This window comes from Pristiophorus japonicus, chromosome 6, assembly GCF_044704955.1.
Source record: "Pristiophorus japonicus isolate sPriJap1 chromosome 6, sPriJap1.hap1, whole genome shotgun sequence".
Classification (NCBI taxonomy): Eukaryota; Metazoa; Chordata; class Chondrichthyes; family Pristiophoridae; genus Pristiophorus; species Pristiophorus japonicus.
The window spans coordinates 18152309-18176145 of NC_091982.1; the positions used below are offsets into that span (position 1 = coordinate 18152309).

General features: G+C 44.4%; 1 protein-coding gene across 5 annotated transcripts in view; it reads right to left on the reverse strand.

Annotated features, from left to right (window-relative positions):
* Positions 1–2076: 2076 nt before the first annotated feature.
* LOC139265570 (heat shock factor protein 1-like) overlaps positions 2077–23837 on the reverse strand; it is a 51397-nt gene continuing 29636 nt past the window's right edge. The window contains exons 9-14 of one of the 5 annotated variants that reach the window (XM_070882659.1): positions 20127–20291; positions 18455–18560; positions 16637–16702; positions 13887–13956; positions 3632–3894; positions 2077–2595 (exon numbers count right to left, since the gene is read on the reverse strand). In XM_070882659.1, the coding sequence (XP_070738760.1) occupies positions 3653–3894; positions 13887–13956; positions 16637–16702; positions 18455–18560; positions 20127–20291 (649 nt within the window). In that variant the 3' untranslated portion in view covers positions 2077–2595; positions 3632–3652. Of the gene's footprint in view, positions 2596–3631; positions 3895–4342; positions 7772–11381; positions 13589–13886; positions 13957–16636; positions 16703–18454; positions 18561–20126; positions 20292–23837 lie in introns of those variants that run through there. The other 4 variants (XR_011593578.1, XM_070882662.1, XM_070882660.1 and 1 more) reach the window with 4 other exon arrangements.

The following is a 23837-nucleotide window of genomic DNA, read 5'->3' on the forward strand; positions in this document are numbered from 1 at the left end:
CTAGGTGAGGTACTGGCTACTGCTCAATATGGGAGCTATCTTGGTCACTCCGTTCTGGTTGGAGGAAAAGAAAGAGCAGTAACAAGTGGACAAACCTCAGGGAGCTGTAGCTGAGACTGCTGGCAGTCCACAAAGGAGGAGGGCTGAATGCAGGCATCTTTGTGCCGCCAACATTAGCGTCCTCGAGCAGGCCAATATCCCCAGCATTGAAGCACTGACCACACTTATTCAGCTCCGCTGGGCAGGCCACATTGTTCGCATGCCAGACACGAGACTCCCAAAGCAAGCGCTCTACTCGGAACTCCTTCACGGCAAACGAGCCAAAGGTGGGCAGAGGAAACAATACAGGAAAGCCTCCCTGAAAAAGTGCAACATCCCCACTGAACCTGGGAGTCCCTGACCAAAGACCGCCCTAAGTGGAGGAAGTGCATCCGGGAGGACGCTGAGCACCTCGAGTCTCATCGCCGAGAGCATGCAGAAATCAAGCGCAGGCAGTGGAAAGAGCGTGCAACAAACCTTGTCCCACCCTCCTTTCCCACATCTGTCCCTGTGGTTCTCGTATTGGACTGTTCAGCCACCTAAGGACTCACTTTTAAGAGTGGAAGCAAGTCTTCCTCGATTCCGAGGGATTGCCTATGATGATGATGATTATGATGATAGGTCCAGAGACTCCTATCTCCTATTTACTGAACAGCTTTGCAAAAGCTTTGTCTTCCAAGTGGGAGTGAGTTAGCATGTGGCAAAGGGCTGTGCGGATTTGTGATGATGCTTCATATGGTGTGCATGCTGAGAAAGAGAACCAGCAAGAGGGGGAGGTGGCTGTGTGCAAGAAAATGCCTCCAGTGTGAAGTGTGAATGTAGTTTGCATAATAGTGAAATGTATTGCAGTTGTAACTGGATAGCAGCAGAATGTTGTTTGTGCCAGCTCTGAGGGCAGTCGCAGGTGTTGAATGTGCAACTGTGTAAGCAGGAGCTGTCATGCAGTGCCCTGTTGTGATTGGAGGAGAAGCACGTGTAGTGGGGGAGGGAAGCATTAGGAGTGCTGGGATGAAAGTGTTGTGCTTCAAGGCTTTATTCAGACAAAAATGTTCCCAGTTCGATTATCATAGTCAAATCGATGAAACTCTTCCTGCACTGCAGTCAGGTCCTGGGTGTAATGCTGCAGGCATTGGCATGCTCAGCAACCTCTCTACGTGCCTGCTGACTGGTTTACCTGGTCATCTGTCTACTTTCAGAAGGAAAGAGGACCTCCTTACTGATCCTTACTTGCTGTATTAGCACAGTCACACGCAGCGTAACAAAAACGGGGAGCCCTGGAAGTTGACATTCTTCTCAGCAGTGTTTAAAGATTGCACCTGCCACAAGCCACAACTGTGAAGGCACCTCCCCTTCAATAAGTATGGGCTCACTTTAAGTGCATGTCAGGCCCACCAGATATGCCGCCCTAGCATGCAGTTCATCAGCACTGCAAATACCCGGACAGTTCGCCAATAGAATGTTAATGATGGCTGGCCATCAAAATGGTTCACACCTCTCACTGACGACATCAGACAGGCATCCTGATAACTCTAGCAAAGAGCTGGCACAGATTTGAATAATCGAAAACTAATCCCACTGCCTCTCTCTGTCCCAATACATAGAGCCATAAAAATTTACTCGGTGTTGAAATACCAGTGTTTTGGGGAGTAGATGTGCCACAGGGCCATCTAGTGACAGATATTGAGAACTTTGGCTTTAGAATGCAATCTGGGAAGTTTGAGTAACTGAAAAGATCATTCAAAAAACACCAAATAGAAGACAGAATAAAGTATTAAGATAATACAAAAAGAGGAAAAATGGGGAGAAGAGGTGGTAATGAGCAGTTAGATATCCTTAAAAAGAGGATTTTTTTATAGCTGCACTACAATTGGCCACAATGCCCCTTGGATGGCAAATAATTGGCCTGGGTTCCTGTTCTTGATTGCTCTCTAGTGATCCATTAGATCTGTTTCTCCCCCACTGCAACTCCCCCCCCCCCCCCCGCATTCCCAAAAAGTTACTTTGTAAGGCGCTGTGTAAGTTGAGATGAATTTAGGAATTTAATGTTTCCATGACAACCCCACAGCAACCACAGTAAACACTACTGGTGGAAAGACAAAATAACCAATAAAATCAGTCCCTCCAACCACTGAAATCTAACTTGCCGTTAAATATAGCAGCCAGAAAGGCCTTGTTCAATCGCTAGTTTGTCTTGCAGTAGCTGGTCTTAGCTGCGGTAGCAGTGGTCACTACAACTGGCCACAATGCCCCTTGGATGGGGAGTAATTGGCCTGGGTTCCTGTTCTTGATTGTTCATCAGTAATCCATGATGGAAAGTGCATTTGTAGACATTGAGTCGAGGCTGTTAGGCCTTCTATGGATGATCAGCCTGCTGACATTCGCTATTTAGAGAAGAATCACATAATACAGCTCAGAAGGGGGCCATTCAGCCCATCATGCCTGTGCTGGCTCTTTGGTAGAGCTATCCAATTAGTCCCACTCTCCTGCTCTTTCTCCAATAGTCCTGTATATCTTTTATGTTCATGAAGAATTCTCCTTACTGAGGGCTGCCAGCACCTGTGGAAACAATCAACTTTAAGAGAAGGTAGAGAAATTGGGAAAAAAATGTTTTCAAACACGAGTTTCTATCCTTTACTTGCAATATAAGCTAAAACCGTGTTGGGTTTGATACTTGTGTAGCAGATGGACATAGCATCCAATCACATAATTCATTTGGGCCTACTCACTAAATACCATAGCCACAATGCCCCACACTGATACTGCACCTGGCTTCACTGGCCACTGGCCCTGAAATGTAACTGAGTTCCAGAGACGGTAAAGGGTACAGTAGAGGATAACAAGAGCTAAACTATTTAAAAATATTTATTCTGGTAGCAAAGCTATGAAGAAAATGTTGTTTCTGAGAAATTTAACAGGAGACTCCTTTTGTGTTTCAGGGCAGTGAGTTAGTCATCAATCCTGATTGTGAAGCAGTATTTCCCACCGAAAGCTGGAAGTGCAATGGGATCCACGAGGAGCCTATTAAGAAACAGTTAATAAGAACAGTATTGTTTATTTCATTCAAACACCCTACCCAACCCCACAAAGAAAACTCGCAAAAACCGATGCAGGAGAATAGGTTCAAGTGGTACAGTGGGCTAATATACCATCTTTCCATCTCACAAACCAGAATTCAAACTCAGTGCAGACTAATGGAACAAAAGAGCTTCATGTGAAACAGAAATTCTGGAAATATATAGGGCTAGACTTTCCCCAAAGCCCTCACCGCCCAGAAAAGACCGCTAAGCTTCTGCAATTAACACCAGCAAAAATTTACATTAATGAGGTAAGAAATACCGCCCAGCGAGAAAATGGATCTTGCACCAAGATTCTCGGCGGTCTCTGAAACTAGCGAAAACGGGCGGTTCTTACCTGAATGGATGGTAAGTATTTAAAATTTAGTTCGAGGCTGTGGTTGGGCCTAGGGAGGGGGGGAAAAACTCAATATTTTTTCACTTAAAATGTATATTAAAAAAGTTTAAAAAAACATTCCAAGATAGTTTTAAAGTGCCGTTTACAATTTAAAAAAATAATAAAAAAACCTTTAACTTACCTTTCTTTGCAGGGTACTCGCCTACTGTCCTGTTTCAGGCTGCTTCCCGTGGGTGGTTTCCTCGGCGATCTGGAAGGGCTTCCGTTGAGGCCAAATCTCGATCCTCGGCAGTGCACACAGGTGCACGTGGGCGGTTGATTCGAAATGTGGGCGGTTCCATTTAAAAAAGGGGGAAACTTTCGGCAGGCGGTTTATCTTACAAAAGCAGCTGAGAAAACCGCTGAAAATGAAGGCGAAAGCCTCCCCCAAAGATCTGTCGGCATCTATAAGAGAGATAAAGGTTCATGCTTTGCCACAACTCCTTTAAAATGTATTTGCTCTTTACAGATGCAGACAGGTTTGCTGTGCCTTGCCAGCATTTTCTGCTTTTATTTCAGGTTCCAGCAGTTGCAGTGTTTTTTCTTATTTGTCATGTGATATGAGATTTAGGCCGAGACTGGTTTATTTTCTTGTTATGATCATTTTTTTCACATAAATGGAGATTGACAGATTTTACAACTTGGCCACTTTTTTCATACTTCTCCTCCAAATGGGGTTTTGCCTAACTTGTTTTTTTTTTAATTCATTCTGGGATGTGGGCGTCGCTAGTAAGGTCAGCATTTATTGCCCATCCCTAATTGCTCTGGAGAAGGTGGTGGTGAGCCGCCTTCTTGAACCGCTGCAGTCCTTGTAGTGAAAGAAACTTGTGCTGTTAGGGAGGCAGTTCCAAGATTTTGACCCAGCGACAATGAAGGAACGGCCGATATATTTCCAAGTCAGGATGGTGTGTAACTTGGGAGGGGAACTTGCAGGTGATGGTGTTCCCATGCACCTGCTGCCCTTGTCCTTCTAGGTGGCAGCTATCACGGGCTTGAGCTGTTGCTGATGAAACCGTGACACGTTGCTGCAGTGCATCTTGTAGATGGTACACACTGCAGCCACGGTATGCCAGTGGTGGAGGGAGTGAATGTTTAAGGTGGTGGATGGGCTGCCAATCAAGCGGGCTGCTTTGTCCTGGATGGTGTCGAGCTTCTTGAGTGTTGTTGGAGCTGCACTCATCCAGGCAAGAAGAGAGTATTCCATTACACTCCTGACTTGTGCCTTGTAGATGGTGGAAAGGCTTTGGGGAGTCAGGAGATGAGACACTCGCCATATAATACCCAGCCTCTGACCTGCTCTTGTTGCCACAGTATTTATGTAACTGGTCCAGTTAACTTTCTGGTCAATGGTGACCCCCCTAGGATATTGATGGTGGGGGGGATTCGGTGATGGTAATGCCGTTGAATATCAAGGGGAGATGGTTCGACTCTCGCTTGTTGGAGATGGTCATTGCCTGGCACTTGTGTGGCACGAATGTTACTTACCACTTATCAGCCTAAGCCTGAAGGTCGTCCAGGTCTTGCTGCATGCGGGCATGGTCTGCTTCAATTTCTGAGGAGTTGCGAATGGCACTGAACACTGTGCAGTCATCAGCGAATATCCGCACTCCTGAACTTATGATGGAGGGAAGATCATTGATGAAGCAGCTGAAGATGGTTGGGCCTAGGACACTGCCCTGAGAAACTCCTGCAGCGATGTCCTGAGGCTGTGATTATTGACCTCCAACAACAACAACCATCTTCCTTGTAATGAATTATCCTCAGCACTCATTATTCAAGAACAGAATAGAATTCTCCAAATAAATCCACATATGTTATCATTTCAAATTAGCTGTTTCAACCATTTAAACGACATTGTATCAAGTTTCTGAACAGAGACGTTCAGCGCTTTCCCATAGGCAGACCAGCAACTCTCCGTTTGAATCTCGGTGAGGAAAGGACAGTTTCCATTTTAATTCTAGCTATTTTAAAACTTGCATGCAATAATGATAAATGTCTCCATTTGTCACAAGGTGATATAAATGACCTGGGAAGACGGGGAGTTTTACTCTGCATCTGTACCTGACTGGAAAGTGCTCAAACCCTACACGAGTAGAAAAATGTTCTACATCCTGGCACCAACATTTCTGATTGATTTAAAAACATGATTTCACACACAGAAAGCCACATATTCCACTAGCATTTTACAATACATTTATTAATATACAGCCACTGTAAGAAATATACTTAATATCAAACATTTGATTACATGGATTTAAATCTGTCCAGTACACACGTTTGTTAGTGTAGTGCACATGAACAGCATTAAGTGTGCAAAATTGATACGTTAAACATTTCTTCAGACTTGTCTGTACAAAACCACATACTCCTTTAAAAAAAAATATCCCAGAAAAAAATCCTATTTACACATAGAAAGATAAGCAAAAGATAAAATAGTTCCTATGCACTAGTGAAAAGACCACAAAAGACCTCTAAAAATATTGTATAATACTGTTAAAGCAAAGTGGAAACCTTTGTGATACTGATTATAAAGATTCACCAGTTATAGTGCTTGGTTACTAAACTAACACACAAGGGATGATTTGGGCTATAATTATTAACCATATCTCCATCTTGTGCTTCTTGAACACTGCTTTCTCACTGGGAACACCACTACAACTAATCCATCAAACTCTCAGAAGTGTGACTCACGCACAGCTTCCAATAAAAAGTGCAAACCCGTAGTGTGCACACATAAATTATCCCAAACTTTGAGCAGGCAGTGTCATCAAACAAGGATTCTTCCCCACCCCACTTCACTTACTTTCTAAAAAAATTCAAGCTCATCAGGATGAGGGATGTTGGTGCTGGGGAATGGAACTTCTCTGCATTTCGGTATCAGCATTAAGCCAAGTCAGGATAGCATAGCCAGATGCAGAGTAAAGCCCTCTCTACTCTGCTCCAACATGCTTCAGCCCAACCTCAAAAAACATCCCTTATTGCACCAATGACTAAAACAAAAATTCCCAAATTGCCATCCTGTGGCCTCAGTGATTTGTCAATCGGTGCCAGATTTGGGACTGTTTTATGCCACTCAGTTCCCTAACAGAAGTTTTTTTTTAAATCACCTTTGATCATGTGATACACGATCATTTGTTGAAATTTCTACCATCTGCACTTGTTAAAAGGGATGTTTTCCCCCCCAAAAACATAACTTAAAAAAAAAAACTAGAAATGGGGGTTGGGGAAGAAAAATATTCGAGATGTTGCAGTATCAGCTGGATACCATTACTTGCAAACCCCATCACATGGTAGTCTTTTCCTGCCCAATTCCCACCCTTCAATTATCACCAATTTCAAGATTACAAGGATATCCAGGAAAAGGACATTTCACTTGCAAGAAAATATTTATTTGGTGCCATCACCATTGACCAAGGTTTGACAAAGCACAAAGGGTTCATGCCAAGGGAATGTGCTGCTGTTATATCTTGATACCAATGAGTTTTTAAAAAAATATATGAATTTACTTTTTCTTCAAAGAGGCAATTGCAACAAAACTCACTGCATTCTCTGAGCTAGCAGTCAGCACACAGATATATTTTGCTCCATCTCAAGCTGAGTCCAGGTCATCATGGTGAGGAGCAACATTTTAACAGAGTCTCCAAAGACTTGTCTGAAAGCTACAATTTTTATTTTTCCTAATGTATTACATTTAACAAACTGTTGTGGGGAACACACGAGATGCACTCTTGGCCGGGGAGGGGGTGGGGGGGGGGGGAAAGAGAGGGGCAACACTCAGTGTCAGAAGAGCACATTGAAAAAACCCTCTCTTGAAGTTGGCTTTCAAATCAAAACATGCTATGCACACATCACGCAGTCTTCAGAGTGTAACTGAACATCAATAGAGATGCATGTGTAAAAGGCATCACCTTTGAAGCCATGTAACACGCAGCCCTTGGTGCTCACATAACTGTAATGGAATGCCCACTCTAATGATCAGCATTAGCCCAATCCAACCAGATGGAATTAACAGGGCATGCATTCAAAACAGAAAATGGTGAAAGTACAGTGCAGAAAGTAGACAGCAGCAAACTTCCAACACATTGTCAAGATTTCATTTTAAGGATAAAATGCATAACTGGGCATCACCACAAAACAGAGCTGATACACACAAACCGTTCCTTTGTGAAGATAGCTTCAGGATTGCAGGTTCAAGCCAATGTAATTAGGACTAGCACTAGGTGGGCACTGTGGACAGGTGTCGGTCAAAGTTAGTGATCTTCCTTTCCTCCTCTTGCTCCCCCTAACCAATAGTCATGAAATTAAGCAAAACTGTTGAACATATTGACAAGATAAAGGGGCTTTTTAAAAAATGTACAAAATGCTCCTTTTCTAACATTTTCCTGCAGTGTTGGTAAATTTGGCCAACATTAAGTGTTTAGTGCAGAGTCCACAGTCAATTTCAACTACTAGCTGTAGTTTAAAAATCCACTATGTGCCTTTAGTATGGGGGAGAGGGTTGAAGGACACCTTAGCTGCAGCTCTTTAAACTTCCTGGGCCTGGAACATTAAAAACATTTGCTCCCTGATAGACTAGGGCAGCCTTGTTGCACCAATCAGTGCTCCAGACATTTAAAGAGCTGAGGCTCACACTTTCAAATTTGAGCTTCAGGGGAGAAGGATTACACTTAATTTTTAGGCTAAACCAGGGAAGGTTTAATTTTGTTGTGTATGGGGAGTTGGGATGTGTGTGTGTAGGGGTTTGACTTGTTTTGTATTTGTGCAGTCGCACATTACTTCTATGGGATCTCAATTTGTTTGCATGGGACATGTTTATTTTCCGTGCATTAGGCCTCAAATTTCTGCACAGCTATGCAGTCTACTTAGTGGTTTTGTAATAAGCATTCAGTCCATAGCTTCAAAAGTTGCACATCCTTTACCAATACAGTCCCCACCATTTATAATGTATTGACGCAATTTGCCCGCTACATGCAGTGGATGGTAAAATGTTGAGTTTTTTGGTGAATGATGAGATCTATTTTTGTTCGGAATGAGTGTCTGCAGATTGAACAGTGGATCTGATTTTTTAAAGTGAGACTTCCTCTTCTGGCGTTTACATTCAGCATCAGCAATATGACGGGCCTCACAGTAGGAGATGCCTTCCTAGATGATTTTGCGCCACGTTTTCTTCTCGTGAGCAAGTTCTTTCCACATATGGACATCAATTTGGCACTGCTTCAGAGTTGCTTTTGAGCAGTCTTTATATCTATTTTGCTGACCATAAAATCACTTCCCAGTTGTCAATGCGCCATAGAAGATCTTCATGATTCATTCATCAACGATTCGCACATGACCCAAGCATTGCAGCCACGTCTCCATGATCAGAGCATCTATACTTGGCATGTCAACTTTTTTAAGTCAGACATCTTGTATTGCCATCTGATCTTCATTAGTCCTCTCAGACAACTTAGATGAAAGTGATTCAGTTTCTTAATGTGACGTGAATATATTGTCCAAGTTTCAGAGGCGTAAAGCAGGGTCATCAGAACAGCAGCCCTGTATACATTGAGCTTGGTCTGCATGCTCATGCCTCTCTTGTCCCCGAGGCACTCAAGAGTTTGTCAAAAGCTAAACTGACTTTGGCAATTCTACAGGATGTTTCTGTATCAATATGGACTTCTCTCAACAAGTTGCTACCCAGGTAGGTGAATCTGTCCCCAGCCTGAATTGTGAGATCACCGATAGTGATGATTGCCGGAGTATAATCCTTGCCTCGGGCTGGCTGGAAGAGTATCACAGTTTTAAAAAAAAAAAGTTGCAGATAGGTGTTGCAAGGTAGTTCATGAATGTTTGCACATCACCCTGGGCGTGGGCCACAAGAGCATAGTCATCAGCAAATCGGAGTTCACAAATAAGTTTGTCAAGCACCTTTGTTTTAGTTTGTGATCTTCTAAGGTTGAAGAGCTCCCTATCAGTCCTGAATCTGATCCTGACTCCTATTTTGAGATTATTGAAAGCTACGAGAAGCAAAGCAGCAAATAAAACGCTGAAGAGTGATGGTGCAAGGATGCATCCTTGCTTGGCACCACTTGTAACTGGGAAGGTGATGGAGTTGTCCCCATCTTCCATCACTCAATCCGTCTGACCATTTCAGCAAATTTGTCTGGACACCCAAACTTGGAGAGAATTTTCTAGAGACCTTCTCTTCTGATGGTGTTGAATGCCTTTATTAGGTCAACAAAGTCATAATAGAGGTCTACATTTTGCTCTCTACATTTTTCTTGGAGCTATCTGCTGTGAAGTCATGCCTCTTCTCTTTCTGAACCCACATTGACTGGTGGGATTTTTTCAGCAATGTACAGGACAATAACAAAATGCCAAGAAACTGCTTGAAGACCTGATTTTGGCCGAAATCAGCAGAGCCCTTTAAATGGGTAAGTACAGAGAAGTACTTAGTGAATTGCCCGAAATATGTTATAAGCGGCACCTTTGTAATTGACTCCCCTGGTACTGAAAAACGGAGGCTATCCATGCTAAGCATAGATGTCAATTGTGGGACTGCATCATTTGTTTTAGGAAGACTTGTCTGTACAACTCCTGGCTTGATGGACTTCATCCTTCTGCTCGTCTTGATTAACAAGCTCTACAGCCAATATTTCCGTTGGGCCTGTTCTTGGCTTCTGAGTAATGGATCTGCCATCTGGCTCAGTGGGCAACGACTGCTGCCACACCAAGCCACACAAACCAGGCAGTCAAGTGTTTGGTCCTTAAGCTAAGCCAGGAGTAGTGGTAGGGCTCTAGAATGTGCCTCAGATTTTCTGCCGCTGATCTCCTGCTGGAAACATAGCAGCGTACTACCAACACATGTGAAAGCCTATTCAAGCACATACTCATCAGGCTAGGAGGGGAGGGGGAAAACTGGCAAACAAAAAAAGCAAAGGGAGGAATTTTTTAAAAAGTCAAACCAGTGATACAAGAGCATAAACCCAGGAGCTGTGACTGAAAATGTTTAAATGGCAGAAGATAGTGTTGAGTTTATTTTTGTGGACACATTATGTAGTGATGATGTGAAGACTGAGCACCTAGTAATACAAAACCAAAGACAGCGGGAATAGCGGCTCAGTTTTTTGGAAGTTGTCTGGGTTTAGTTTGGCCTTAGGCACTTGTGCAAATCAGAATGCAAGAAGATAGAAAATGAGATTCCAGACTGGGACTGTAACATGCTTAGTGTGCAGAATCATTGACATCAGAGATATGCAAGGAGTGAGATTTGTGAAAACAAAAAGTGGAACAAATTATACACCTATATGAAACACGTGGAGCTGCGCCTCTAAAATGTAACATTTTTAAAAAATGAATACTAGCAATCTAAAATAAAAATGTGGAAATATCATCAGCATCATAGGCGGTCCCTCAAAACGAGGATGACTTGCTTCCACGCCAAAAAAGGATGCGTTCACAGGTGTTTCAATGAAGGACCTGAATTACATCGTGAAGGTGGAAGATGCCTGTGCGTGGATTTTTTTTAACGTGTGGGGCCGTTGCACACCAGCCACCACACGGGCTTGACAGAGCTAGGGTCTTGGCCCAGTGGCAAGGATTACCCAAGACGACTGGAGACCAAGCTCTGTTGCACGGGCCTAGTGTGCACACATATCGCAGTGTGGGCTGGCTCGTACTGCCCCGTGCTGCCCCTGGGCCCCTAACACTTTGTAGAGATTATGGCCTGAAATTTAATGGGGAGGCAGATTGCAAGCAGCGGGGGGGGGAGGAGGGAGGAGGGAGGGGGTCTGAAGCAGGAGAACGGGTTTCCCGCAGGCCCTGCCAAATTTAACAGCTTGGGAAGCCTCTCTTTCTAGGGGGCCGGGGGGGGGGGGGGGGGGGGGAGGGGGAGTGGGGAGCCTGGTGGTGGTACGGAATGATCAGTGGCCAGAGGTGCAGAGAGATGGGGGGGGGGGGGGTTTGCAGCATAATTGGGGGTCCAGGAGGAGCAGGGCTGAAGTTGGGGAGGGGGGTGGGATGGAAGGCCTCGTTGGGGGGGGGGGGGGGGAAATCGTCGGCCTCGTGAAGGGTGCCTCCGATTGCGGGGGAGCGGGGGGTATGCAGGGACGCTGAATCGAGGCGGTAAGTGTAAAGGCACTTACCTCTTGGATCCAGCAGTCTTTGCCTTGCTTTAGCTAGCGGCTTTTACGAGCTTTGCAAAACCCAGCCAGCAACTGTTAAATTCAAAATGGTGATTAAATCAGAGACTTCCAGCCTCATTATAATATTTAAATGGCAACCCGCCTCCTGGAAACGGCTTGGCTGCCCGCCCCCATTAAAACCAGAAGTGGCCCTGTTGGATTAGGAATCAGATTTTTAACACTTTAACTTCCCACACGACCCAAATCCATCCATTTTTTGGGGTTCAAATTCCCCCTACTTGTCAGGCAAGTTGATGGACTTGCTGTGTAGTCCCAGGACTTGCCTTCTTACTTTAGAATTTTATTCTCCTATTTTCTTCACTATTCCGAAGATTCATCCCATTCAAGGCAGATTATAGCCCTCTAATAGAAACAAATATTCACAGGCTTTGATGCAACAGAGAAAATAAAGACAGAAATCAGCAGGAATTAAATTATTTTTGGAAAAAAAAAAGCTTGATTAAATATCAGATTAGGAACAGGACTGCAGATAATAGAAATGAGTATAGACTTGGATGATTGAATATTCAATGGCTCTACGCTGATGGACCATGTAAATGCAATTTTTACAAAGCCTGTTGTCTGAATTTTGAAGTTTACGACCTGCCCGGAGTGGGGGGGTGGGCGGTGAACAGGGGGGGGGTTTCCCCGTTCGCCGTAGAGTTTAACTCCACAGCGCGCGTGTGACACGGGGAGGTTTCCCTCCTGTAAGCCAGTCTGATTGACAGGCTGGCTTGCAGTCGGTCACGGAAGATTGGACAGGACGTTGCAACCAACGGGTAGGTGTGGGGTCCAGAGGGGCTTCAACGCCCGGGAACCCCTGGGAGGGGATGGGTGGGCTGCTGGTGGGTGAGCTTGTGGGACCAGGAGGCAGTATTCCTGCTCCTCCCGGCCCACAAGGATTTTTCCGACGCTGTACTCATCTCACTGCAGCTACCGGGGATCCCGAGCCCCGGAATCCCCAGCTGTCTGCAGGAAAAGCCGCCCCCTGTCCCGCCCGAGTAAGAGTTGAAAGTGGGCGGGTTGGGATCAGGATTTAGATTTTTAAAACTTCAACTTCATCTCCACCCCTGCCTCCACTTCCATCTCCAACTCATCAGTTTTTTCATGTTAAAGTTCCCTGCAATGTCACACTCACTAGATGCTAACTCACATATCGCACAACAGTGCACTGCAACAAAAGCAAATCTGCCATCCACTCAAAACCAGCAGCTTCAATGGAAAGGACACCACATTTAGTAGCAAGTAACTTTCTGTCTAACAGAGTGCATACACCCTCTGCTCATTCCCTGAACAATTCTCCACTGAATCAGCACTGCACTATACTGCATTGCTAGGTTGCAAGCGATGTGTGCAATCAACTAGACCTGCAAGTTATCAACGTCCTTGCTTGCATTTTGCGACAGGTTGGTTCAAGTACTTTGGGGAAGGAGAAGGAAGTTTTACAGAAATAGGCCAGCCTGTTGGCCCAATGCAGTCCTGTCCATTTAATTACATGCCAGTCTATTTTATAATTATGTTACGTTACATCAAAAAAGGAAAGAAAATGCAAGGTCACTTTTAGGCTATTGGCTTGTAAATAATTCTGCTCACTTAAGGGCTGGAAAGCGTTACAATGCTAAGCTTATTAAGCTCTAGCTAAAGGAACACACTGTGCCTAGATATCTGCTGCCCATTAATAAAGCAATTCTGCTCTACCATTTCAATGGATTGCATCCATCTTAGTGAAAGGTTAGGTGCCATTTAGCTGCAGATCAGCTTGGATCTTTGGTTTAAAGTGTCACTGTCAAAACTGGAGATGTCACTGGGGAAGAACGTAACATCACTGGCTTCTTCTGCCAGTTCCAATAAGGTTGGCAACATATCTGTCTCATCTGCCCCCTCCTCTTCCTCCTTTGAGAAAGGCAGACAGTTGCAATCTCTCCTTTCAACTTCACCTGAAAAGAGAGAGCAAAAGGGAAGAGAAAGATTCATAGACAGACAGACAGATGAGTGGGTACTCTCGTATTAATATACAGAGCGGATTTATAGTCAACTCCTGAGAAACACATAACTGATCCCAGAGGGTCCAGGTATTTCCCAGTATTCCAAACCCCAACCAAGCTGGTTTTTTCCCATTTACTCCTACTGTTTAGAATTCTGCAATGCTAATAAGCAGTGATTTTTTAAATATATTCTTCCTTTATTAGAATATTTAACCTGATATTTATTCTAAAACAAACAAGAGCAGCTTACCTTGTTCAGTCTGTGATCTCTTGTAATCTTGTTCCTCTTGTGCACTGCTGCATTTTTGTCCATTTGCCCTCTGCAAGAACAGATCCAGTAACTCTAAGTTACAACCCCTAATCGTCTGTATTGATGAGACAAGGTATGCATCAAATAATTCACAATCCTGATTTAAAAGCAAGCTCAATTTTGTGAGAAAAGGTTCTCCCCTCAGCACCTGAAGGCATGGATTCTTGCTGAATGTCAGCCCTCCAGTAAGGGGTTTTCTGCTAAATGCGGGTCTAGGCAGTGAGTGGTGGCAGGTTTTTGATACAACAGAAGTCAATAATTCTGTTTTCACCCAACATGCACCCCCCCCCCACCCACCCCACCACAACAGGGTTAGTGGATTAACAAATCAGGAATTAAGGTCAAATTTCCCACCCACTATCCCAGGAATGCCTAGGCCAACTGCAGCACTCAAATTGCCATCCTGGAAAATTGTTTTTCCAAGTCCAGAGTTATTTATCCACATTTCCAATCTGGGATTTACTATTTTCAAACAACATACTTATAAGAAGCTCAGCACCCTATGCCAGACAGCAGTTGAACACTTCACTTAAATGGCCCAAGCTGGTATACCATCAGCAAGTGGATTGCAAACAGGAAGGAGGATGCCTCAATGAGGACAAGGGGGGAGGGGGGGGTTAACCCCCGAAAACGGGGGCAGGGATCACAAGGCACGATTAACACGCGCCCATCGATTGTGCTGCCTACTCATTTCCAGGATTGCCGCGTGCAGCCAGCACGCAACCGTGCTGTTGGTCGGCTTCACACACCAGCAGGAGGCCTAATATCATGAGTGCTTAGCACCACTTAAAGGTAGCTTATACTACTTAAAACTAGCCTGTACCGCATAAAGGAGCAGAGATTGCGGCAGAGGTCAATGCCAGGAGTGCAGCCCTAGGGACCTGGATGCAGTGCAATAAGAAAAGTAATGATCGCACAAGAGTCGTCAAGGTCAGGAGTGCATCTTCAAATGCTATATCCTACCAACTGCACCACTAGCTTCATCCGCTGCTCAATTCACTACACTCCCATCACCCACCTACCAACACTATCAATCAGGACTCACACCTAACATTCGTATGCTTTACCTCACCCTCAAACACTTGTTGACCGCGAGTTCAGCTATGCAAGGTTAAGAGAGGGCAAGGGCTGCAGCGTGGAGCTCTGAAATGGCAGTGCTGCTGTCAAATCAGCGTTATAAGAACATATGAATTAGGAACAGGAGTAGGCCATCTAGCCCTTCGAGCCTGCTCCGCCATTCAACAAGATCATGGCTGATCTGGCCGTGGACTCAGCTCCACTTACCCGCCCACTCCCCGTAACCCTTAATTCCCTTATTGGTTAAAAATCTATCTATCTGTGATTTGAATACATTCAATGAGCTAGCCTCAACTGCTTCCTTGGGCAGAGAATTCCACAGATTCACAACCCTGTGGGAGAAGAAATTCCTTCTCAACTCGGTTTTAAATTGGCTCCCCCGTATTTTGAGACTGTGCCCCCTAGTTCTAGTCTCCCCGACCAGTGGAAACAACCTCTCTGTCTCTATCTTGTCTATCACTTTCATTATTTTAAATGTTTCTATAAGATCACCCCTCATCCTTCTGAACTCCAACGAGTAAAGACCCAGTCTACTCAATCTATCATCATAAGGTAACCCCCTCATCTCCAGAATCAGCCTAGTGAATCGTCTCTGTACCCCCTCCAAAGCTAGTATATCCTATCTTAGGTAAGGTGACCAAAACTGCACGCAGTACTCCAGGTGCGGCCTCACCAATACCCTGTACAGTTGCAGCAACACCTCCCTGCTTTTGTACTCCATCCCTCTCGTAATGAAGGCCAACATTCCATTCGCCTTCCTGATTACCTGCTGCACCTGCAAACTAACTTTTTGGGATTCATGCACAAGGACCCCCAGGTCCCTCTGCACCGCAGCATGTTGTAATTTCTCTCCATTCAAATAATATTCCCTTTTACTGTTTTTTTTTCTCAAGGTGGATGACCTCATATTTTCCGACATTGTATTCCATCTGCCATACCTTAGCCCATTCGCTTAAACTATCTAAATCTCTTTGCAGCCTCTCTGTGTTCTCTACACAACCCGCTTTCCCATTAATCTTTGTGTCATCTGCAAATTTTGTTACACTACACTCTGTCCCCTCTTCCAGGTCATCTATGTATATTGTAAACAGTTGTGGTCCCAGCACCGATCCCTGTGGCACACCACTAACCACCGATTTCCAACCTGAAAAGGACCCATTTATCCCGACTCTCTGATTGATGTCATGATCTGCCTGCCCTGCATGCTGCCGGCTGTCGTTAGGTGCACCTCTTTACAAATAAGACATACGTACACTTCCCGTTGGAAGTGGCACGCATTTTGGTAGTTTATGAGGCCTGGCAGCACCCAAAAAACAGGTGTTACAGAGCTCAATTTCACCCCCAAGGTGTTTCTGAAGCCAAGAATTAAAATCCAACAAAAGAAATGATGAGAATATATCCAAGGAACAGAAACGCACAAGGAACATAACTATTCAGAGTTACTCTGTTTGTACAAAGCAAATCTGGCCATCGTGGTACTCATTTTTCAATATCCTGCTCATGTTCATCAATCCCTGGTACAGGAAAACAATCTGTTCTCTCTCATCTCTCTGCAACCAGCTGGCAGAAATGACAGCTGCTTCAAATCATATCATTTGCCATGGGCTAAGTACCTTGCTGGTGTCCAGTCCGACTTCAGGATATGATGTTACTAATCCTCCAGCTGATGGGTTGAAGAGCTAGGAAAAAAAAGTAATCAGATGTGTAACTGATTTACTAAAGACATACTCAGCTCTCACTAATGCCAGCTGTGCTCATCTCAAATGTGAAAGTCTTCATGACTCGAGTGCTGTGCACACAAGTGAGTTTGTGACAGTCTAGTGCAAATGTTGCAGGATAGAACTGATTGCTTCTACTTGTTTGGTCCAGATCGGGTTATTTGAGATGCTGTTAAATATGAGCATAAAATGGCAACATAATTTGCTGAGACATTTGAAGATTATGAATTTTATGTCAGATTATGAAGGTTAGATCAGCTGTGGCTCAGTGGGTAGCACACTCGCCTCTGAGTCAGAAGGTTGTGGGTTCAAGTCCCAAATCTAAGCTGGCACTCCAGTGTTGGGGGAGTGCTGCACTGTCGGAGGTATCGTCTTTTGGATGAGACATTAAACTGAGGCCCCGTCTGCTCTCTCAGCTGGATGTAAAAGATCCATCCCATGGCACTATTTCGAAGAAGAGCACAGGAGTGATCCCGTTGTCCTGGCCAGATTATCTGGTCATCGTCACATTGCTGTTTGTGGGAGCTTGCTGTGTGGAAATTGGCTGTATTACAACAGTGTCTACACTTCAAAAGTACTTCATTGGCTGTAAAGTGCTTTGGGACGTCTGGTGGTCGTGAAAGGTGCTATATAAATGCAATCTTTCTTTTTTTCTTTTCTCTTATTTCATGAAACAAAATAAATGCAACAATCAATTGTTTTCTCCAGACTCTGCAAATTCTCGGTTATGAGAGTTGCTTTACACAACAAATTGGAAAATTTGCAGAAGTTTTAAAATTCCCATGTGGCTCTAATGGAAAAACTTAAAAGTCAAAGAGGAACAGCCCATTCTTCAGAATACTCAAATGTAACCCCCCTCCCAACTAAAATGTTCCTTTTAACTCGGTGAATGATCACAGAACTGTCAAATTATCAACAGAACCAACAAAGGTCATTTGGCTCACAATGCCTATGCCTTTTCCTTACTAATTCTTTGCAAATCACCACATATTTCTCCACATTAAATCACATCTGCTGCTTGCTTGTCATTCCAAAAGCATGTCCATTGAAAGAGAATTACCACTGAAATCTTAACGTAACAAACGATTAATCACAATTTTCTCTTTCTTTTCCCCTCTACTGAAGGTGCTAACCTTTGGTGTGGTACAGTTCCATGGGCACCATCAAGTGACTACCTTCAGGAACAGGCCCAGTTACGTGCCAGCAGGGTAATCTACCATGGACATCATCACAGCACAGTCTGATCCATCTTCCACATCCATTTTCCAGCAAGTGTCAATGGATAGTGATCAGCAACAGCAATTCTGGCTGAATGTTTCCCCTCTCTAACCCAGAGTTGCAGACACCAACTATAGTGCCCAACTGCTGACTCCACTGATACCATCTAACTGAACAGACAGTAATCATACCTGGAACCTTGTGGTCTGTATGACTTAGCTGCACACCATCTATACCAACTGAGCCATTAGAGGAGCCCTATTCAGAACACTTTGTCTTCCTCAGTAAAATTCACAAATAACACTATTCCCTCCCATAAAAACACCTTTCATCTACTTCATGGACTCATGAAATACCCTCATGGGAAAACAATTTAAAACTCCTGCCAGCTTTTTTGCAAATGGAGGAAAATACATCCCCCACAAGATTAGCAGGATACATACAGATCTGGATATTACATTTTCTTTAGAAAAAAACATTTCTGTTTCGACTCACATCATTGAGTAAATCCAAATTAATGTTTAATCTGGTGTTGCTGAGTGAGGAATGGATCTGAGCCAAATTGTTGTCAATCATATCCAAATGGTCAATTATTTCACTCCTACAGAGAGAAGGAAGAATAAAACAGAACTATATTATCAATTCAATATGAATAGTTCCAGCGACTAATCACCCTCTTCCCTTGGGCCCCAAAAAATAGTAATTTACTTGTATCAGGACAAAAGAGTTCTTGAAAAGTGTGCATTATTCCCAGTCCCAGCATCACGGCAATGCCATCGACCAGTACTACACTGCCAATGTTGTGGACTAATCATAAGAACGCAAGAAATAGGAGCAGAAGCAGGCCATTTGGCCCTTCGAGCCTACTCTGCCATTCAATAAGATCATGGCTAATCTTTTACCTTAACTCTAACTTCCCGCACTATCCCCATATCCCTTAATATCCAAAATATCTATTGATCAGTACTGCACTGCCAATTTTGTGGATTAACCAGTGCAACACTGCCAATGTTGGGGACTGGCTAGTATTACACTGCCAATTTTGTGAATCAGATAAACTGCAAGGCTACCATCCTCTTTATATCATCCTTGTATTCTGTTCCCAAGGAACTCCACCATGCTGGGGGAGTAAATGACAGAGGGAGCTATAGCAAAATAGGTACTGCAAATACAACTATGATTGGGTGAACAGTTCGTTAGAGCACTGGGCTTTCACCTTTATGGCCTAGATTCAAATGCAACCCAAACTGATGGGTCTCCCAAGTCAGTTTGTAAGGGTCCTATGGGAAATAAGTGTGAGCTAGTCTCAACAGAGTTCATGGTAGTTGTGTATCCACAGCAAGAAAATCTGCCCAGACTGGCAACCTCGCTCAGCAGAGGTACAAGGATGGCTGGTGTGGAAAAAGAAAAAAAAGTCACATCAGGAGTATGGAGTGCTCTACTAAAGGTTACAGCAAAGTACAGGAAGTTTTACCCTTCACCTAAGGTAGAGTCCTTGATGCTGACAATGGGTGCAAAAATTAGAAATATAAAACAAACAATTCACCCATACCAATGACATCCCTTAGCACAAAAAAAATATTATTTTAAGAGCGGATAGGGGTAGGAGCTAGTACTTTGACAACCAATTCCTGAAAAATACTTTTCCACTTCATATATTTGTTCCCCTCTTCTTGCCCCATGTGCCATGCTCCACTTTTCAACCTCGACAGCATGCACATTGCCACCGAAACATTTCGACCAAACAGGGACAATTCCACCTCTTAACTCCCTTCCCCTGCATCTGAAAAGAACCACCTGTTTGCCCTCACCCTGACACACACCAGAATCCTGGGCAAACACATGTACCACTGCTGGAAACAATTTTTTGGCAGAGGGGATGGATTCTATTTATGACTGTCTTAAAGGTCTTGGAACACATGACTCAACAATATTCATCCATCTTCATACCCACTATTCAACTCTCACCTGTTGTCTTGCACAAACATCCACCCTTCTAATTCCCAGAAGAGGAATCCTGTCCTGTAAAGTACTTGATCTTTGTTCAGGTACATAAGGTAGAAGGTCAAATTGGCCCAGTAGCCCATTCCTTCCAAGGCCATGTACAATCACAAAAAGAGGGGGAAAATCCTTAATTATTAAATTTAACTTTCAATTAGAATCTCACCGGTCAGTAGTTTCTTCAGTGGCCATTTGACCGTTTTCATCCAGGAGAGCGTCGTACAGATCGTACGATGTGAATGGTGAGGACGCTGTGCTCGAAGTGGCAACTAGGTTGTCTGTATCTGTACTGAACAGTGTTTCAGCAGTGCTTGGCTTTCCATTCACAAAGCTGTAGAGATTGAAATAGACACGTCTGAATAATTCTAGGGTTCAATGATATGAATGTGAAAGTAGATATTAATTAATTTATGATACCAGGGATGAGAGGGTTATGAAGCAATACTGGGGCTCTCTATTAGAACAGAGATTAAGAGATCCAATATAATTGTTCCAAAATTGAGAGGATTTGATAAGTTAAAAGAAAAAAAAAGGTTAAACTATTTACATTGATCATAGAGCGAAATTAACTAGAGGGCAGAGATTCAAGGTCACTGAATGAACTGTTATGTTTCAAGCAAAATGTTACTATTAAGTAAAATTTAGCTCAAGGGATTAAAATCCCCACAGCATCCAAGTTGGGGGTGAAGGGGATGGAAGAAGACATGTATTTTAAATGAGATGAACAAGTGTGTGTGGAGTTGTGCTACTTGTATACCACTCCAGCGTGAGACATCATCATTAACTCATCCAAGACAAGAGATTGGGTGATCATGCTGATTTATATAGCGGGGCTGAAATACCTTTTTCTTTGTTTTTTTCCGCCTGGATCGTTGAGGCAGCCTCTCTGTTGATTTTCGAGACTCTGCTGTTTTTTAAAATGTGAGCGGAAGTCGGTTATATTGGGGGGCGGAAGTGAGGCGGTTAGGCAGGCTGAGGGGCGGAAGTTGGGCCGGGATCGAGACACGGTGGTGACGTCACAGCGCATGTGCGTCACCACGCTCTCTCCCCTCCGTTAAAGGGGAGAGAATCTGACATTTTTAATCTTCGGTCACTGGGCCACCAGTTGACAGCCCGGCCGAACCCGTGGGCACTATTATGCCGGCCGATCGGGAAATAGGCCGGCCAAAATAAAGGGCTCAATTTTCCCCAATGCCAGTTTTTGGCTTTTTCAAGAGTTACTCCGGTTTTTTTGGCCCCGGCTACTCCACAAAAATAATTTGCAAGTTTCCCCAGTCTATTTTTTTTAAATTGGCGCCAAGCAGGCTGTTCTTTAGTTATGGGGGATGGAGTCTACGGTTTGCGGCGAAAAAACTTCTGCGCATGCGCGGGAAAAAAAGGACGTTTTTTATGTGACTGCTATGGGTATGCATGCCCAGTACACCTCCGGGTCTGCATTCGGCCATTTTTAAAGAGCCAGTTGTGTGTGAGAACTTTTAATTCTCATTGGAAAAATCGGAGCTGCAATACAATATGCAACTCGGCTCAAGGACCATGAATGGCTCACAGGACAAAGTGGAGGCACTAGTTACTGTAATTGAGACCAGATGGCACGAGCTGGACACCAGCAGAGGTCACATAAAAGTTTCACCAAAAGAAATGAAGAAACGCTGGAACCAACTTGCAGAAGATTACTGTGCAATGGTGATCACCCCGAGTTCTGGAGGTCAGTGCAAAAAGAAGTGGCAGGACCTTGGTCAAGTAGTGTGAGTAATATTTTCATTTATTCAATGACATTGCAATTGTAAATGTAACCATTTGTATGTCACACCCAGCAGAAATACACCATCTCTAAAAGGTTGTATTTCCATCCTTGCAGAGGAAGGTGGCATACAACAAAAGGGAAAAAACTCGAACAGGAGGAGGTCTGGCAAATCTGCACCCACTGACACCAGGAAGACAGGGTTGCTGCTTTGATGGGTCCTGCCTGGAGAAAAACAACCAGCACTGCACAAGCTGGGCCCACACTCGAGGGAGAGGATAAGTCCTGCAAATTCCACAGTCTGGCTTTGCTAAATGTTAAGTACTGCATGGGCTAGCCATCCTTCGGTTCATGGGGATGTCTCCATCAGCTACGCTTCGGTTGATGCAGTGTGCTATCATTCATCGCGGTCCTCCAAATGAGCCTGCTGCCTGCGCTGTGTGTCCCTACTCATGCCACCCTGCCCCTTCCTCTGCTGCTAACCATTTGTCTGTGTTCTGTTATATGCTAGGTATTCAATAACTCAATAGGCTTAGTACCGTGAACTCAATCAGGTGCGACTTGACTCTACTTTATTAGCTCTCAAAGTGAGGATTAAACATGGAGGCTTTCTTTAGATACAAGGGCTGCACCTGTGTGTCTGTGGCCCAATGACCTCCGACGGTCGCTCCCCCTGGTGGCAGGTAAACCCAGGCATACACACATTACATTATATTTTGCAGAACTTGAGGTCAACTGTGATGAGGCTGAAGCCGATGTGGAAGATTCAGCTGCGGACGAGCCTGAAGAGGAGAACATTTTCCAATCCCACCTTCCAGACCATGGGGGTGAGGGGGAGGGGGAGGATGAAGCCCCCACTTTTGTACTCACTCTGAAGGAGGTGCAGGTGCCAGCCCCTTTCCCGAGTGGTACGAGTGTTGGGACATTCCATGGTTTCTCACAGTCCGAGCCTGCGAGACCCAGTGGGATGCAGCGAGGCACACCCAGGGCACGACCGTCCGAGGCTGGGGGTCCCAGTGGAATGCAGAGAGCCACACCCAGGGTGAGGAGGGGAAGGAGAGCTCAACAGCACTCTCCGGAGGTGCAGGATCTAACAGTTGTGGTTCAGATGATGGCAATGAGTGCGGAGAGCACTGACCTTACACAGTCACTCCCGGACCCCATCAGTGGGGTTGGTGATGAGGTATTGGGATAGTCGGGAGAAGTGACAAAACTCTCACAAGAAATGGGAACACTGTCCGGGCACATGAGGGAGGGAATGTCGCAGGTAGCTGATACATTGTTGGTGAACATGAGGGAGGGAATGTTGCAGGTAGCTGATACATTGTTGGTGAACATGAGGGAGGGAATGTTGCAGGTAGCTGATACATTGTTGGTGAACATGAGGGAGGGAATGTTGCAGGTAGCTGATACATTATTGGTGAACATGAGGGAGGGAATGTCGCAGGTAGCTGATACATTGTTGGTGAACATGAGGGAGGGAATGTCGCAGGTAGCTGATACATTGTTGGTGAACATGAGGGAGGGAATTTCGGATTTAGCTGCTGCAATAAGGGAACACGCCAGACCTCACACCCATTGACAGAATGAACTGCCACTCGCAGTCCAATCCCCAGACCAGCCTCTGAAGAGGCCCAAGCCGGGCCTTCCACATTACTGCCTGCCCACGCCCCCCATCAAGGAGTGCGCATTACCCAAAATGCTCAAAATAAGAAGCTTGGTACCAACCCGAGAAACGCTGCGTCACTGCCTGCGGGCAGGGGTGGAGTCACCAAGACCAAGCGCAGCGGGCGGTCTGAGAATAAGGTGGAGGAGAGATGGATGCAGTCTTTCTTTGCTGCTGTTGTTGTAGTAATTATTATTGTTGTTACTGTTCTCAAATTAATAGTTTTTTGTAAGTTATGTAAATTTACAAGTTTAAAAGTTTGTAAGTGATCTTAACTGAAAACTTTAAAGTTTGATACAAGAATATTTTTATTAAAGTTAAGTACAAACAAGTGTTTGTTAAACTTCTGAATGAAATATATTTTAAATTATAACTGTATCATTTACATTAGTTGTTCCATTAACACAACACCACATTACGGAACAGGTCCAAATAGTAAACGTGGTCCATTTGGAATAGTTGCCACTGAG